Source organism: Nicotiana tabacum, chromosome 23 (assembly GCF_000715075.1).
Source record: "Nicotiana tabacum cultivar K326 chromosome 23, ASM71507v2, whole genome shotgun sequence".
NCBI classification, from domain to species: domain Eukaryota; kingdom Viridiplantae; phylum Streptophyta; class Magnoliopsida; order Solanales; family Solanaceae; genus Nicotiana; species Nicotiana tabacum.
In genome coordinates this window covers 21102143-21118698 of record NC_134102.1, presented here as the reverse complement: position 1 = coordinate 21118698, position 16556 = coordinate 21102143, and the positions used below count along the sequence as shown (strand labels likewise).

The window sequence follows — 16556 nt, the reverse complement described above, 5'->3', positions numbered from 1 at the left end:
AAGGTGAAGTCTATGTAAATTCGTAATATATAATTTTATAAGCAATTTAATATTGCGTATAAAAGATTCTTTTAGTGTTTAATAATTAACATCTGGAGTTAAATTAATAAGTCCTTCCCATCTTACCTTTATTGATGTAATTTTTTCAAAAATATAATGGAGTTGAAATAAAAAATCACAACAACAACAACATACCCATGGGTGGGCGTTCAAATAGCTTTATCACTAGGGGCGGGTGTTCAAAGGCCTTTCGGATTGGATATGTGAATTTCGGTTTGGATTTTTTATTTTCGGATTGAAGAAATGACAATCTAAATCCAATCCAAATAAGTTCAGATTTGATCGGATTTTTTAAATTCGGTTTTGAATTAATCAGTTTGGATATTATGGATTTTCGGTTTTGATCGTATAAGTTGAAATGTTTCTACTTTTTTACAACAATGAATATCCAAATGAAGTACTCATGTTAAATTGCCTGAAAAGCTTCCCATTCTTGCCGCAATCATCCAAATAAAGTATTCAAGTAATTAAATTATTATCTTATCAAAAAAATGTAATAGAGACATTAATACAGACGATACGAAGTAGCAATAGTAAAATTATGTCCAAATAGAAAGTATTCTGACAGTAACTTAGTAATTAATATTGAATATATGAGATAATATCTAATGGGTAGGTTATTGAACTTATTACTATTGACATATGGATAATGGACTAAATATAAAGTATAAAAATTTCAAATTTTCGGATATCCAAAAATCCGAAGTAACAAATCCGAAATCCAAAATTTTTAAATTGAAAATTCAATCTGTAATCTGAAAATCTAAATCAGAAATCCAAAAAATCGGATTTCGGATTTGCCCGAACTATGCCCATCCCTACTTACCATCTTTGAAAAATTAATTATATTGCCGACGTTGTAACCTTTTTCTGCAGTCTATCTCGAGCTTTACCAAATAGGGTTAAGGAACATCTCTTTGGAATCGTTTGATTGAGAATAAGTTATTCCAGGATTAATTATCGTCGGATTGTTATTCCATCCTCCCATACATATAAAAAAATACTACAATCCTGAGGTAACTACTCCAAAATACCATTATTTTATCCCAACCAAACGTGGAATAAACTCATCTCAAATTTAATCCCGCGATTAATTACCCCTTATCCCTCGTACCAAACGAGCCCTTATTCTCTTCCTAAGACTCAGAATAACAAACCCCTTGTAAAGGAGTGTAAAGGAGAAAGGAGTGGTAACTCACAACCATTCTCAACCTCTGTTCATTTTTAATATAGCCAACAAAGCGACGTTAAAACTGCTAATCAACACAAGAACATGAACACAAGCAAGACCAAAGAAAAATGATCTTCATCATAAATTGTAGCACATTGGTAGAGTACGACAGGCACAAAACTATATACTAAGAAAATAACATGTGCCTAGCTAGTGTACACTGCCGATTGATCGAGAAAAACACATATTACATCATTTTAAGATCTTCTGGATGAATGCTAAGATCCATTGGGGCCATTCAACAGTCAAGTATCCTTGTCATCTGTTTGGCACGACGAGAATTCCTTTAACAATGAACTGGTTAGATCTCTACTTTGACGTTCCGAGTTGTAAAACCTCTCAACCAACAGAAACTCCAACCTCAATCAAATCGGTCTTCCTATTATTTTGCAACCACATCTGGCTCAAGTACCTACTGTGAATCGACAAATACCTGCAGCATCATGACGAACAAAATTCTATGCACTTACTCCATAACACAATGTTAAAACAAAGAGGTAAATGAAAACTATAATACAAGGTTATGGCGTAAGATGACATCCAGAATTTTGAAAAGTTTTTCGAACATGTATATGACAACAGATTCCTGTGCATGTATTCAGTGAGTTCTATTTTTGGGCTGCTATTTTTGGAGTGCAAAAGAAGGATGAATAGTTAAGGATGTGGTCATTGATCAATTTGAGGCCATCTCATACTTCAGATCACAGGTGGATCTAGTTCGGGATTCTACCACAACTCATTGATTTACTAGGTTCGTAATCAATCATTTGTACTTATTAAGCAATTTTTTTACATATATACCACATTCGAGCCAAAGCTATCAGATGAACCCGTATCTTCCTCTCTACATCCACCCCTGCTTCGGATTTTAGCAACATATTTGCCGGTAGAAAAACAGTTCTTATCAACGCCATGTGGCATGGCATGAGAATATACAGTGATCTGGATCTGTACTGAAGATAGGTCAACAATTAAACCAAAGAAGATGTCACCAAAGAAGATGTGTGGACAATCAAGTCTTAGAAGGGTGCAACCACGTTCTACAATAAGAAAATGGAGTAACTGAAAGAGAATGAAATTGAAAAGAAACATTATCCTCCATATCAACTGTTCTGTGAGCTGAAACTGAAACTAACCTCCAACTCCAGCAAAGAATCATATGTTTTCTTCTCACGCGTGTCAAACACTGTAATGCCTGTGATTTTCTGTACCCCATGCTTCACAGCAATCAGGTTCTACATGGGAAAGTGCACCAAAATTCATTTTTATGATGTTAAACAACTGAATAATCAAATAAACAATTGCAATTAACATAACTATCTCTTGAAGCTAGATTTTGTTATGGAGCTAGCATATCTACTTTTGTAATCTCTGCATCTTCTTGATGCCAATCTATGAAACAGCTTACTTTATCAAAAAAAAAAAAAACTTTACTCTTGAAGCTATCAGGATATAGAACATTGTTATCAGCAGTTCAACGACATCAGTCACCAATGACTAAAATAATATATCCAATAAAACGTGCATTTGAGCTATCCATTTTATAATATTAAATAGAAGATTATCCTCACCAACTGGAATTCTGAAGAGCTAAATGCTTCCACCTGCGCCAAATGCTGTTCAAGGAAGACAGAGTTAGCTGAAAGTATACTCGTAGATGAAGTAGAAATTATGATAGAGAACTTGCACATCAAAGTGCATGATTAACAATATGACACAATCACAGTGCTATGAATGAGTATGACAATTAGTAACAGAACAAAAACGCATGCACCAAACAAGAGCTTCAATAAAAAGAAGGGAATTCATCAATTGTAGGAGAGGTTTAAGCTCATCATCTCGTGCAGAAGCCATTTCAGTGTCTCACCGTTGTTAGAAGACCATTAACCATAACAGCCTTCTCATCGAGTGATTCACTTTGTGACACCCAAACTTCAAAAGGGCCCAGCAACCTGTCTGTCTGGTTTGCGAGATTCAACCGTACCTACAGAAGTGCCCACAAAGACATCCAGTTTCATGACAGACAAATCGCAAGCGGAAGACAGAAAAGAAGCAAATTCAATTCAAATGGACAAACTTCCTCACCAATACTGTAGATAAAAGGACTTGTGTAATAATCCCAAATCCACTAGTTTAAGCAGCAATTAACACACTGTGTAAAGAGAAATGCGCTATAGTAATGTAAATGCGGACTTACTACGAAAGGTTTCTCCAGAATGATAATGGATGGCACTTCCACTGCTCTTAGCTCAATGTCTTTATGAGCAATAGGCTGCAAGGTAAGAAACAAATACCTTAAGAGCTCATAAAAATTCATCACTAGAAATCATTTGACTTACACTTCCAAGAATTTGTTGTGTCTGAAGGCGTCCAGGTTCTCCCAAATTTGTGCGCCAAGTAATCTGGAGTTTGCCCAAGACATTACTTCCCTCCACCTTCGGCAATGAAGAGCCATCGGATGATAATTTCAATTGGTAGAGGAAATTATGGACCCCGCCTCCAGATCTTAAGAGAACAGGGGGCTTAAACACATCACTGGTAGATCAAAAATTATCAGCAAAGGCTAGTCAAGGGAACAAAGGTGAATGCTAACACCAACTGGTGATTACATCAACATTTAAAACCAAAATAAAGCAGCAATTCCCATTGTAAAAGAGAAAAAATCTATTAGTCAACCTCATTGGCTGTTTGCTCTCTGGTTGATGATCAACGCCTCTTAGTACTGTAGCACTCCAATGCTGAGCTGGCTCAAAATCAACTTGGTCCATATAGAGATTAGATTTTGTATGATTCTCTATGCTAGCCTCCAAAAAGGTAGTTTCCTGGGATGGAAAAAGACTTTACTGTCATGAACAGGAAAAGTATTAGAAATGCAGAAGCTGAAATTGCTGCTTCTGGTAGATCATTCTCAAGAGACAAGATGGTTTGTAATATTAAAAATCAAATGCGATCTCACATTATCCTTTTAGGGACAGAAAACTGCCCAAATGAGTAGAAATAACTGACATTCCATATAAGCAAATGAGATTGGTGGCAGTATGTTGCAGATTTATGAAAGTGGTAAGTTAGATGCTATGTTATCACAAATTGGCCTTAACTGAGACATCCCAATGATTGAAATTGAAATAATAACTGCAAAACTGACTTTTCTTGACCTATTTTCCTAAGATATTCAGCCTACCAGTAAGAACGCAAGATAATGAACTTACACCCAAGGAGCTTGAACCAGCCTACCTTAACAACACGAACCTGCAGAAACAAACAACAGTTATTATCTTGAAAAAGCACGTCCAGACTTGAGAAATAAATCGATAATAAAGAAGCAAATATGAAATATCTTAGAATAGCAGAAAAATATAGTAAAGAACTGCTCCCAATGCATAGGATGTAAAGCATATAGAATCCTATCAAAATAAAATTGCTAAAACAACACAGGTTTATGGATGTACCTTTGTTCTAACAGAAAGTGGGTTCGCGACCATAAATTTGAAATATTGTGGAAGATATTTACGCTCACCATCATTGTCGCTATAAAGAGCAGTGCATACCAACCTAAAAGGTGAAGCAATTGAATAAGTGAACTATCATATTGATATAAGGTTCCTATCAACATAGAACACAAATTTTATCATGAAACTTACGTGTGTGCACCAAGTTCTTTCACATCATGTTCCACAATGAAGTCATATCTCCCTCCAGCACGTATTGATTCCACAGGTGATTTAGAAGTATCTAAAAGAAGTATCCTCTGCCTCTCTGTTTGGATTTCTGCCTGTAGAAAATTAAATCATTTCTATAAAGCAGTTCGTAGAGCCAAGAGATAAGAATTCAAAAGGTTAGAAAGTTTCTAGCAGCTTACAAAACTGATATTATGAAAAATAAGATCCCTGTAACTTGACTCTCAATCAGAGATGCTTGAGGTCTAAATTCTCCAGGTAGATATTTATCTCACCCTTTTCACTAAACGATTCCTAGGCTTTTTATAATCACTTGACAATTACCTACGAAAGCACTTTATACCAGACACACGGTAGCAAAATTGCAGCATATCAAATAATAGAAACTTAAGTTTCATAAGCCATGCTTAAGAGACATTCCATTGTCCGTACACTCACACAGACTCAAATATGCCCATTGAGCAAATTCATTTTCTTCAGTGTAAGATACATTTTGACGGTCGGTGTAAGATACATTTTGACGGTGGGTGTAAGATACATTTGGACCATACTTTCCAAAAATATGAAAGCTTGACTAACGGCTTTCAATAAGTAGCTTAGTTTAGCCAAAATGATCAATACAAGAGCATAAAGGCCACACATATACAAAATGCAATAGCCTGTTGTCTATATATCTACTTAGTCAAGGATGTCCCCTATGTGTGCACATTCCTAAATATGGAAAATGCAACTCTATGACCAGAAGATTGCGATGACACTACTATTCTCCATTTACTATTTTTCCAATGAAATTTTCTACACCAGAAGCACAACCTTTTTTTTGATTTTGCACCGGGTGTCCGAGTCTCTTTGAGCCCCGACTAATCCCGGGGGTGCATAGGCCCTCGGCAAGGAGTTTCCCGCAAGTGCACCACGGTTAATTCAGGTTTTACCAGAAGCACAACCTTCTTGCAGACAATTCACTAAGTAGAAAAACTATTTGGTTATATTTGTGTAGTTTTTTGAACAGTTGATCATACTTGCGCACTAAAATGCAGTAAGCACTCAAACAGGGTAAACCAAGGAAAAAACTTTTTTTATCAATTTTATTTTGTAGGATAGAGAAGTAAACCCCCGGCTAACGTACAGCACCAAACTTCATTTAATACTTTTGCCAAAGAGCACGTATTCAGCCTTGCCACCTTACAAATTTATGCCCCAGATGAAATAGTAAGGATCTTGGTTATCAACAGGTTGAATAATCCACAGCATCTCTATCACTATTTACAGTAGCTTCTCATAGTAATCAGCTAAGGGAGCAAATCACCTTGATGGTAACATCTCTAACTTCAAAGTTGGAGCTGTTATTAATGCTTATATAACTGCAGAATGTCTCTCCCAAATATATTGCCCTGCAAGATTATAAATTTAAAAAGGGGAAAAGAAAAATAATTAATCACAACATCCAACATATAAGCAGTGATTGCACGTCACTCATTATCTATTGTTTGAATATATGTATATAGAAATTTTAAAGAAAAATGTTAACAACATATACTCCATTTCAAAAACAATAACGGATATCATAGTACAAGGGTCAAACCATTCAATTTTATCTCAATTTGAACATCAATTCCTTTGTTTTGTAAAATAAAATCTCCACATTCAAAGACTGCTCAATAGTAGAATAGTATTTTTAAGTTATTTGTATTAAAAAGTATTTTAAAATGTTACTTCATGTCCTAATTTATGCGACGCTCTTTACTTTTTAGTTTGTCCGAAACAATTTAACTTTAAATTTCTCATTTTACCCTTAATGAGATGATTTAGAGCCACATGAATTTCTTTCTAGAGCTTGTTTTAAATCACAAATTTCAAAAGTTTTACTACTTTTTTTCTTAAACTTGACGGACAGTCAAACATCATCATATTAAATTGAAACCGAAGGAGTACTATAAGTTACAATTTTTGTAACTAAGAATAGTAAAAAATGTTATAAAATTACAATAAGAAACTATTCGACTATCCAAATAGTTATAGTGTTATTGTGAGTTGTGGTCTCATATAGAGTGTATACATGGCAATGCTTCATTGGTGGTGACTAATTCTCATGTGACAGATACGTATAAGTTAGTTAGTTGGGTTAGTCAGTTTGTTAGGAGACAGGTAGCTTAGCTTGGCTTTTGTATATAAGCTCTTAGCTGTGTATAATCAAGTTGGTGGTTATCATTTTCATCTCACACATTCCTCATTTCTTCTTCTCGAAGCTTCCGCCATTAGAGAGCTTTGAAGCTCATGCTCTTGCTCACTGATTGTCGTATATTTAAGCATGGTATCAGAGCAGGTAATGCTGGTACTATACGCGAATTAAGTTTCTTCTTCAGATTTCATCGATTCCGCAGATCGCCTTTATTTCCTGTTTTTTCAGTTTGTCAATGGCAGAATCAACAATTTCGCACATACATCCACTATACCTTGGTGCATCGGATACTCCAGGCGTTATTCTAATCCCCGTAAAAGCTTACAGGATCTGAGAACTACAGGCTTTGGAGCAGGACGATGAAGATTGCCTTTTTAGGGAAGAGGAAGTTAGGGTTTTTTAACATGCACCTGACAAAGGAGTCATGTAAGGCAGAGTTGCATGAGCAATGGGAAACTTGTACTGCGATTGTCCTTTCGTGGCTGATGAACACGGTGTCCACAGAACTCCTCAGTGGAATTGCATATGCTTCTAATGCACATCTTGTGTGGGAGGATTTGAGAGAGCGATTTGACAAGGTGAATCGCATGAGCAGAGTCTTTGGAATGAATATGATGCCTTAGTGCCTGTTCCAAATTCGAAGGATTACGTCGAACATCTTCAACATCAAAGGCTATTACAGTTCCTTAGTGGTTTAAATGATTCTTACGATCAAGCTAGAAGACAAATTCTCTTGAAATCCAATGTTCCTTCTATTAATCAAGCATATTGTCACAACTCGCAATTTGGAGTTGTGATTTCGGCTAATATCTGGTGAGAAAAGGCCCTTCTGATGGTCTGACGTAGAACTGTCTACTCGGGCAACTTGGGTTTTTTAATTTTAAGCATATATAAGGGGGGTATAGGTGATGAAAGCTCCGACCTGCCTCCCCCATACGTGCTGCCACCGAGCCGTATAGAACGAGCTATCTTGGGGCAACCTCAAGGGCCTGCCTAGATGACTCAAAGGAGTGTCAAAGGTACCCATACGAGTTAGGGAAACTCTATGGGCGGCGCAACGCCTTCGGGCTAGCGTTGGGCATCAAAGTGGTGCTGGAGGCTCGATGTGTGGAACGGCCAGCCCCGCGGGCTGCCGAATGTTGGAACGAGACCTCCGTGCCGATTGGATACTTGATGCACCTGTCATAGGGGCATCATGTGTCGACTTGTGAGCATGGCTTGGGTTCAACCATGCAAGCAAGGGTCCGTTGGCCTAAAGGTGCAGTTGTGGGGCGACACTGCACTATTCGGGATGGAAGCGTGTCGCGAGGGCAATGTATGGGCATGGCACGAAAGACGCGCATGACAATGACCAAGGGCTAAAGGTTGCCTTACTCGGGCGAGGTACGAGCTAGTCGCGGATGCACTAGGCGAGTGTCAAGCTTGAGGATTGGGCTGTGCACGCGGGAGCGATGCTCAGTCTCGGGCGAGGGACAAGACATGTCCTAAGTCAATCCCCCAGGGCGCGCATGGATAGTGATCCTAAGATGAAGCGCCACGACATGTCTAGGGCCAAGGGCCTAGGCATCTTACGGGCGGCACAAGTTGGGGCGAGCCTACGGGCTATCCCCACCAACAGGCACAGGATCGTGCTTGGGAATCCTGGGATAGGAAATAGGCTGGCCTGCAGCGAGGGGAACTGCAGGCGCCGCACGGGCGAGCAGGTGCCGCTACCCAACGTAAGGATTTGGGCCTGTGACAATATGCTATGGTAATCAAGGACGAATCACAACACTCTCCTGGTCTAGGCTCAGTGAATGAGAAAAATGATCTAATTGCTATGCAGGTTGGTAAAGGTCAAGGTTACAGAGATAAAAACCCTTTCCTATAGTGTGAAGATTGTGGGCTTAAGGGCCACATAAAGGAAAACTGTCATGAAATTATTGGTTATCCCGAGGAATTTAAGGGAAAGAAGAAATTTGGTTCTGGTAATTCTGGAGGTCAATATGGTCGTGGCAATGGTAATTTTGGAGGGCAACTTGGTCGTGGTACTCAACAATCCTTCAATGTTATCAACAATATATGTAGAAATGTTGATATTCAATCATAGGGCTCTTCAGCCAATGATCGGCAGAACACTTTTGTTGGTAAGGGACCATATTTCACTAAGGACCAATACAGTCAAATCCTAGGTTTGCTAAACAAGGAGACCACTGACAGTCAGGCTAACATGGCAGGTACTGCTACTTGTCTAATGTCACACACTCTTGCAAATAACTGGATTGTAGACACATGTACAACTCATCATATAGCAGCAGCTGAGAAATGGCTAAAAGATGATCCTAATGCTTAGAGGCCATCTAAAGATAAAGTCCATTTGCCGACAGGGATAAGTTGAAATTTCATGTATTGGTCAAGCACTTCTATTTGGAATTGAAGGTGTAAACAATGTGCTATTTGTACCTGACCTCAAATTCAACATGTTATGAACTCTCATGTTCAATCAATTTTTCCCTGACTTTGTTTTGTTTCAGGGTGAAGGGGATATTGGTAAGGAGAATGCAGATTCGTACATATACAAGGAAGCAGGTGACAATAATAAAGCCAAAACACATCGACGGGCTGCAAATGTGAGTGGAGAAGATAGCAGATTATGGCACATGAGGCTTGGTCATCCTTTAGCTACTATTATGAAGACTATGAGCCTAGGAAGTGCTGTAGATAATGATTTGTTGAATAAATGTGCCATAATCTGCAATCTTCTCCACTCATTATATAATGATTTGTTGAATAAATGTCCAATCTGTCCATTAGCTAAACAAACTAGGTTTCCTACTAGTAGTTCTAGAGCTGAATTTCCCTTTTCTTTTGTTCATATGGATCTTTGGGGGCTTATAAAGTTGCTACATTTGATAAGAAATACTATTTCTTGACTGTTGTGGATGACTTCAATAGATATACATGGATGTATATGTTGCAACTCAAATCTGAATCCATAGTAGCAATTAAAAACTTTTTGTTGATGATAAAGAACCAGTTTGGGACAATGGTGAAAACTCTAAGGTCAGACAATGGAACAAAATTCTTTAACTCTCAATGTAATGAATTTTGCGGAGTCTTGAGATAATACACCAAAGCAGTTGCACTCATACTCCCCAGTAAAATAGAGTTGTGAAGAGAAAGCATACACATATTTTAGATGTAGCAAGAACATTAAGATTTCAGTCCAAGATGCCACTCAATTATTGGGGTGTGTGTGACTGCTGCAGCATATTTGATCAACGGAACACCATCTTCAGCCATCAAAGGAAAGAGTCCTTTTGAAATGTTGCATTCTAAACCTTCATCTCTAGCTCACTTGAAGGTGATAGGATGTCTCTGCTACGCAATTGTTGTGCCTAAAGGTGACAAGTTTGCTGGAAGAGCAAGACTTGTAGTCCTAATGGGATATTCTGAGAGACATAAGGGATATCTGTTGATGGAACTAGCCACCAAGCAATTCTTTGTAAGTAGAAATGTGTTATTCAAGGAATCAGAGTTTCCTTTTACTAAAATTCAAAACTCTGTACATTCAATAGTTCCTGATGTTCATGATTTGAGCATCTAGGATGCTAAATTGCAACCAGTTACAATTGATAGTGTTACACTTGACATTGTTGAGCATCCTACAGAGTCTTGAGTTTTTTTATTAAAAAAAATAAATTCAAACCATCACCCAGGGTATGCTGCCCTGTGGTGGTGGCGGGTTTGGCATTACCCCTGCCAGTTTATTAGACAATCCAAAAAAATACACAAAGGAGGACATAAACCTTAGCCTCTAGAGATACATGGAGAGTGACTGAGCTAACTCTAGGATAATTCTATGCATAGTCTAAATTTTCACTGAGAGGTACTCTCCTCTCATGTTACAGATAAAAGAGCTAGCTTTGAAATGAAAAATATATGTGAATACAACGAGAGTAGTCTTAACCATTATCAAATATGAAATGCCCCTTCTTGGACCTGATTCTGAAGCGGATAAAGCCATTTTGATCATTCTTCAATAAAGCTTTAGTCTTTCGTGGTAAGTCCATAGCTTGCGTGAAGAACCTCTCATGTTTAGTCTCCACTCCAATGTTAGCAAGCGAGTCCGCAACAAAATTGGCCTCCCTATAAAAGTGACCAACTTGAGTTTGCCCTTAAATCATCAGGTATCTGATTTGATAGATATAATCCTTGAGGTATGACCGAATCTTGTTCTCCCCTTTAGTCATTCTAACTAGTAATAAGGAGTCAGTTTCTAGAGCAGGAATCAGTAGCTCAAGATGAAGAGATGCTACCTGGAGAGTCATTGCAAGAACAAGATTCACAGGAAGCAACCACTTCAGCACCAACACAAAGTGTTCCTCCTCTTATTAGAAAATCCACAAGGGAATCTAAGGAGCCTATTTGGATGAAGGATTATGTGCCCCCCAACAAAGTATCTAGCAAATATCCCTTGGCCAACTACCTATTCGATGACAACACTACTCCAACTTATCATAGCTACCTAGCTAAATTCTCATACTTTGGTATAGCCACAGACCTTTTCAAACAGGCAGCAAAGGATGCCAGGTGGATCAAGGCAATGCAACAAGAGATTTAAGCCTTGGAAGATAATAAAACTTGGGAAGTTGTAGATCTACCAGCAGGGAAGAATAATGTGGGATCTAAATGGGTATACAAGATTAAGTACAGCCAATGAGGAATTAAAAGATTTAAATCCAGGTTAGTTGCAAAAGGCTATAGTCAACAGGAAGAGCTTGACTATCATGACATCTTCTCTCCTGTGGCCAAGATGGTCACAGTGAGATCAGCTATAGCACTGGCTGTGTCTAGAGGCTGAACTTTGTACCAAATAAATGTTTACAATGCTTTTTTACAAGGTGATCTCTGTAAAGAAGCGTACATGGAGATGCCAGCAGGCTTTAAGAAGCAATAAGAGCAGAAAGTCAGTAGGTTGCTTAAGTATGGACTCAAGCAAGCCTCTGGGCAGTGGAGCATCAAATTGACAGATGTTTTACTTGCAGCAGGTTTCACTCATAGTAGTCAACTAGTCATGACTATTCTCCGTTTACATTGAAGAAACAAGGAGGAATGGTAATGATTCTGGTATATGTTGATGATTTACTTATCACATAGAGTAATGAGGAGTTGATCACTACTGCATCAAAAATTCAAGCTCAAGAATTTAGATGAACTCAAATATTTTCTGGGCATTGAGGTCTTAAGGTCTAAGTCCGGTGTCATTCTAAATCAGAGAAAGTATGTGCTTGAGCTTATTTTTGAAATGGGACAGCCAAACCTGTTGTTACTCCCATGGAAACAAACTTGAGATTAACCACAGTAGAATATGATGAAGCAACTGGTGCTGTAGGAGATGTGATTCTGAAGGATATTGGTTTATATCACAGGTTGATTGGGAAGTTAATGTATGTTACATTCACCAGGCCAGACATTAGTTATGTCAGTTTATGCAAAGACCAAAAGGGTCACACTAGGAAGCTGCACTTAGGGTGGTCAGGTATTTGAAAATGCTCCAGGCCAAGTAGTTTGGCTGAAAGCTGATCCTGTAGCTGAATTGAGTTGTTGGTGTGATTCTGATTGGGCAGCCTGCCCCAATACAAGGAGGTCTGTTACAGGGTGTGTGATCAAATTTGGTGATTCCCTGATTTCTTGGAAATCAAAAAAACAACAAACAGTATCTAGTAGTTCAGTTGAAGCGGAATATAGAAGCATGGCTTCAGCTGTAGCAGAGGTCACTTGGTTAAGTGGCTTGTTCAAGGAGTTAGCGGTTGACATTAAGGTTCCTATTCCTGCGCAAAGTGACAGCAAATTTGCTATGCAAATAGTAGCTAATCCTATCTTCCATGAGCGCACCAAACACATAGAAATTGATTGTCACTTTATTCGAGATAAGATCAAGGGTGGCATCGTCAAGACAGTGTATGTGAACACTAAGGATCAGCTGGCAGATTTGCTCACTAAGGGATTGAGTCAGACTCAACATCTATACCTTCTAGGCAAGCTTGGTGTGCTTAACATCCAGCACCCTCCTGCAGCTTAAGGGAGAATATTGTGAGCTTTGGTCTCGTATAGAGTGTATATGTGGCAATGCTTCATTGGTGGTGACTAATTCTTATGTGACAGACATGTATAAGTTAGTTAGTTGAGTTAGTCAATTTGTTAGAAAGACAGTTAGCTTAGCTTAGCTTAGCTTTTGTATATAAGCTCTTAGCTGTGTATAATCAAGTTGGTGGTTATCATATTCATCTAACACATTCCTCATTTCTCTTCTTCTAGAAGCTTCCGCCATTAGAGAGCTTTGAAGCTCATGCTCATGCTCACTGATTGTCGTATATTTTAGCAAGTGTCTTATAAAATAGAACTGCAATAGTTATACGTATACATTAAGAAGTGCAACACTGAATTTGTTTCGCGACATCAGCAAATAAGAGTATACCAAAATTTAGACAAATAAAGCGAAACGAAGCTAACCCAAAGGACTGAGGGAGAAGGAGGAGGCCAGGGAGGCCAAGCGAATCAGAAGGATGCTGAAGAAGGAATCTATTACGATATGACAGATCCGAGGGATCAGCTGAAGTATTGCCGGCGGTGGTGGCGGCGGAGGAGGAGACGGTATCGGCTAGGAGACGAGGGAGATGCTCAGCGGCGACAGGATCATCGAACAGGTCTTCGCCGAATAAGAGATCTGTAGGGTCGAAACGGAGCGGAGTTTCGACATGGAGAGAAGGTCGACATAGTCGCATGACCCTAAAGGCCAGAGAATGTGGACCTTGCGTACTGCTCATCTTCATCTAGATTTCGATTCTGTGAATTGCTGTCTTGAGGAAGGAAATGGGAGCATAAAAGATAACCAAATTGGAGTAGTATCAATTATGAACTGTTAGGCTAAAAGGAGAAAATGTCTAAATTGTGAAATTGTTCATTTTTTTCTCTTTTGTTACACTTTTGATGCATTTATCTTTACTAGCTTTAGAGTACAAGTTAACAAACTAAAAATTACATACAAAAAGAATAAATTATGTAAAATTAAAATAGGCATTAAAATTGATGCGATACTCATTTAAATGACAATAATAATATCGTTATATTGACCCGTTTATTGAATTTAAAATAATTAAATATCTTTTAAACTTGCAACAATGAACAATTTAATTAAGTTAATTATATTAATAATTATAGCTATTTTCTTTATGAGAATGTTGTGTTGATATTAATAATTATAGCTATTTTATTTTAAGATTTGAGAATGAATAGATTGATCCGGTAGCTGAATTCAACCACGCACGTAAGTCAATACTCATAATAAGAAGCTGCTCAGGGCCTTATGCCGCCAGAAGGGGCTTAAATTCTTAAAACGACAAGTCGGGTCGTTGCAAAAATAAAAATAGAAAGAAAAAAATTTATCACAAATTATTTAAAATACATATCGTCTTCTACTGTTGCATTATATTGTAACTCTTTCAAGGTTGTGTTTCAACCAATTTAACTTGCAATACTGTATTATTACTTATTTTACTCTATTTTTTGGATATCCTTTACCAGCAACATTGTGCTTATGGAAATAAATTTATGAACCCTAATCAACTTGAAAAAATAATTTTACTTATATGATGAATTTGAAAAAAAAACTAAATTGATATTTTTTGCTAATTATCTAAATCAAAGACTTAATTATCTGTTCTAAATAATTTAGTTCTTTTCGATTCAAATTCTTAATATTAACTCGTATTATTTTTTAATATTTAACTGTAATTATAATTATATCTAATAAAAGTTTAATTATTTTCAAACGATAAAACATAGCACATAAATATTGTCTAAAATACGACAACAAAAATAAAGAAAAGAAGTAATTTTATATATTATGGTCACCCTTTTTTTGTACTAATGGTATTTGAAGTCGATCAACATATCAGTGTTTTTTTTTAAAAGAAGAAATATTAACAAAATAAAAAAATAGTTATTTGTAACTATTGGATTTGTACAATATGTCAAGCACGTAGTATAAATAATTAGTAAGAGCAACTAATGTTAATTCAGTAGTCGAAGAACATTCAACAACGAGAAACTCGACTCATCACCCAATCAGTCGTTCCATCAAACGAATCAAAAAATTACAGTAAAATAACTTGTATAAGAATATAAAGATTTCCTCTATTCAATTTAACATACATATCTTACAAATAAAAATTCAAAAAGAAGAGGCATGCATGCTAACATACTTGAAGTACTTATTCTTCTTATATCGAAAGTTAAACATAACCTAAAAAATAATGATCACAATTAAAAAGTTAAAAATTTAAGCACAAATAAATATAGAATATTTTTCTCAAATAAAGAAAACCTGGAAACTCACAAAGCTAGAGACCCAATAACGAAAGCCAACCTATGATAATGAAGACCGTGGAATACTTTTTTTTATATATAAGTATTTGCCAGTGCAATTGAAAAAGGGAAAGAATCTATGTTAGGTAAAATTATGTATAGTTTCAGTAGACAAAGAAAAAGGGTTCTAAAAAAGAAAAGAAAAATAAGGCATATTAAAGGTAAATTTTCATAACCCAAAAAAGTGCCCATAACCTAGAAAAAGGAACTAAAACTGAAGAAGAAAAGAAAAATAGGAACTCCAAAAGCAAAAATTTTATAACAAAAAATAACACTCGTGGTCCTAAAAATACTCCTAAACTTAAATGGAGTTGACAGTGAAGGACTCTTGAAAAGGAATTGAGAGAAATACTATGATTTTTTAAATCAAAATCCTAAGTATTAGGCAAATAATTAAATAAATATTATGATTTTTCAAATTAAAGTCCTAATAGTCCTAAACATTAGGTAAATAATTAACTGGCTATTTTTAGTATTAGAAAAATAATTAATGACTATTCTTATAGTAGGAAAATAAGTTAAATTACTATTATGTTCAATATAAATATATTTTTAAGGGGCATAAAAGGCGAACGACATTTCGCTAAGGGTCTTTGTACTTTTAATATAGGGTACGCGTTTCACGCGTGTACCCCATATCAATGAATATATAAGTTTCTAAGTGTGTAATCTTGAAATTAGTAAATATTGATCTATTTAGATATCTTAATCAAGGAAGAAATCTTTCTCTACATAATCCCCAGATGCCTTATTACGATTTCTAAAGAAATATGGGAATATCTTATGAAATTTGTTGTTATTTTTGTGACCTAATACTAACCGGTATGTGCTTTGCGCGTATTAAGTCAATGAGCAAATACTTTAAAAAAAATAAGTCAAAATATGGACTACACTTTTAATGACAAAGAATATTTACTAGAAAATAATTATAGAAAATTGATGCATATACAATAGTTTATATATCTAATTTGGGAAAAAATATATGTTGAATGAAGTTTAA

At 36.6% G+C, this 16556-nt stretch overlaps 1 protein-coding gene across 1 annotated transcript; it reads right to left on the bottom strand.

Annotated features, from left to right (window-relative positions):
• Positions 1 to 1347: 1347 nt before the first annotated feature.
• Positions 1348 to 14071, bottom strand: LOC107814062 (uncharacterized). Its single transcript, XM_075246266.1, has 12 exons — positions 13643 to 14071; positions 6275 to 6359; positions 4933 to 5063; positions 4741 to 4843; positions 4526 to 4540; positions 3968 to 4113; positions 3631 to 3826; positions 3489 to 3563; positions 3159 to 3275; positions 2863 to 2907; positions 2428 to 2526; positions 1348 to 1724 (listed from the first exon to the last, which is right to left on the bottom strand). Exons 1-12 carry the CDS (start codon positions 13960 to 13962, stop codon positions 1704 to 1706), a joined length of 1353 nt encoding a protein of 450 aa, XP_075102367.1. The 5' UTR covers positions 13963 to 14071; the 3' UTR covers positions 1348 to 1703.
• Between the last annotated feature and the right edge of the window lie 2485 nt (positions 14072 to 16556).

Coding starts and splice junctions, on each gene's coding strand:
- LOC107814062 (XM_075246266.1), bottom strand. CDS start 13,962: ATGAAGATGAGCAGTACGCAAGGTCCACATTCTCTGGCCTTTAGGGTC. Junction 3,276..3,488: donor TTCTGGAGAAACCTTTCGTA/GTAAGTCCGCAT, acceptor GCACTTCTGTAG/GTACGGTTGAATCTCGCAAA. Junction 1,725..2,427: donor ATTCTTTGCTGGAGTTGGAG/GTTAGTTTCAGT, acceptor ATGATGCTGCAG/GTATTTGTCGATTCACAGTA.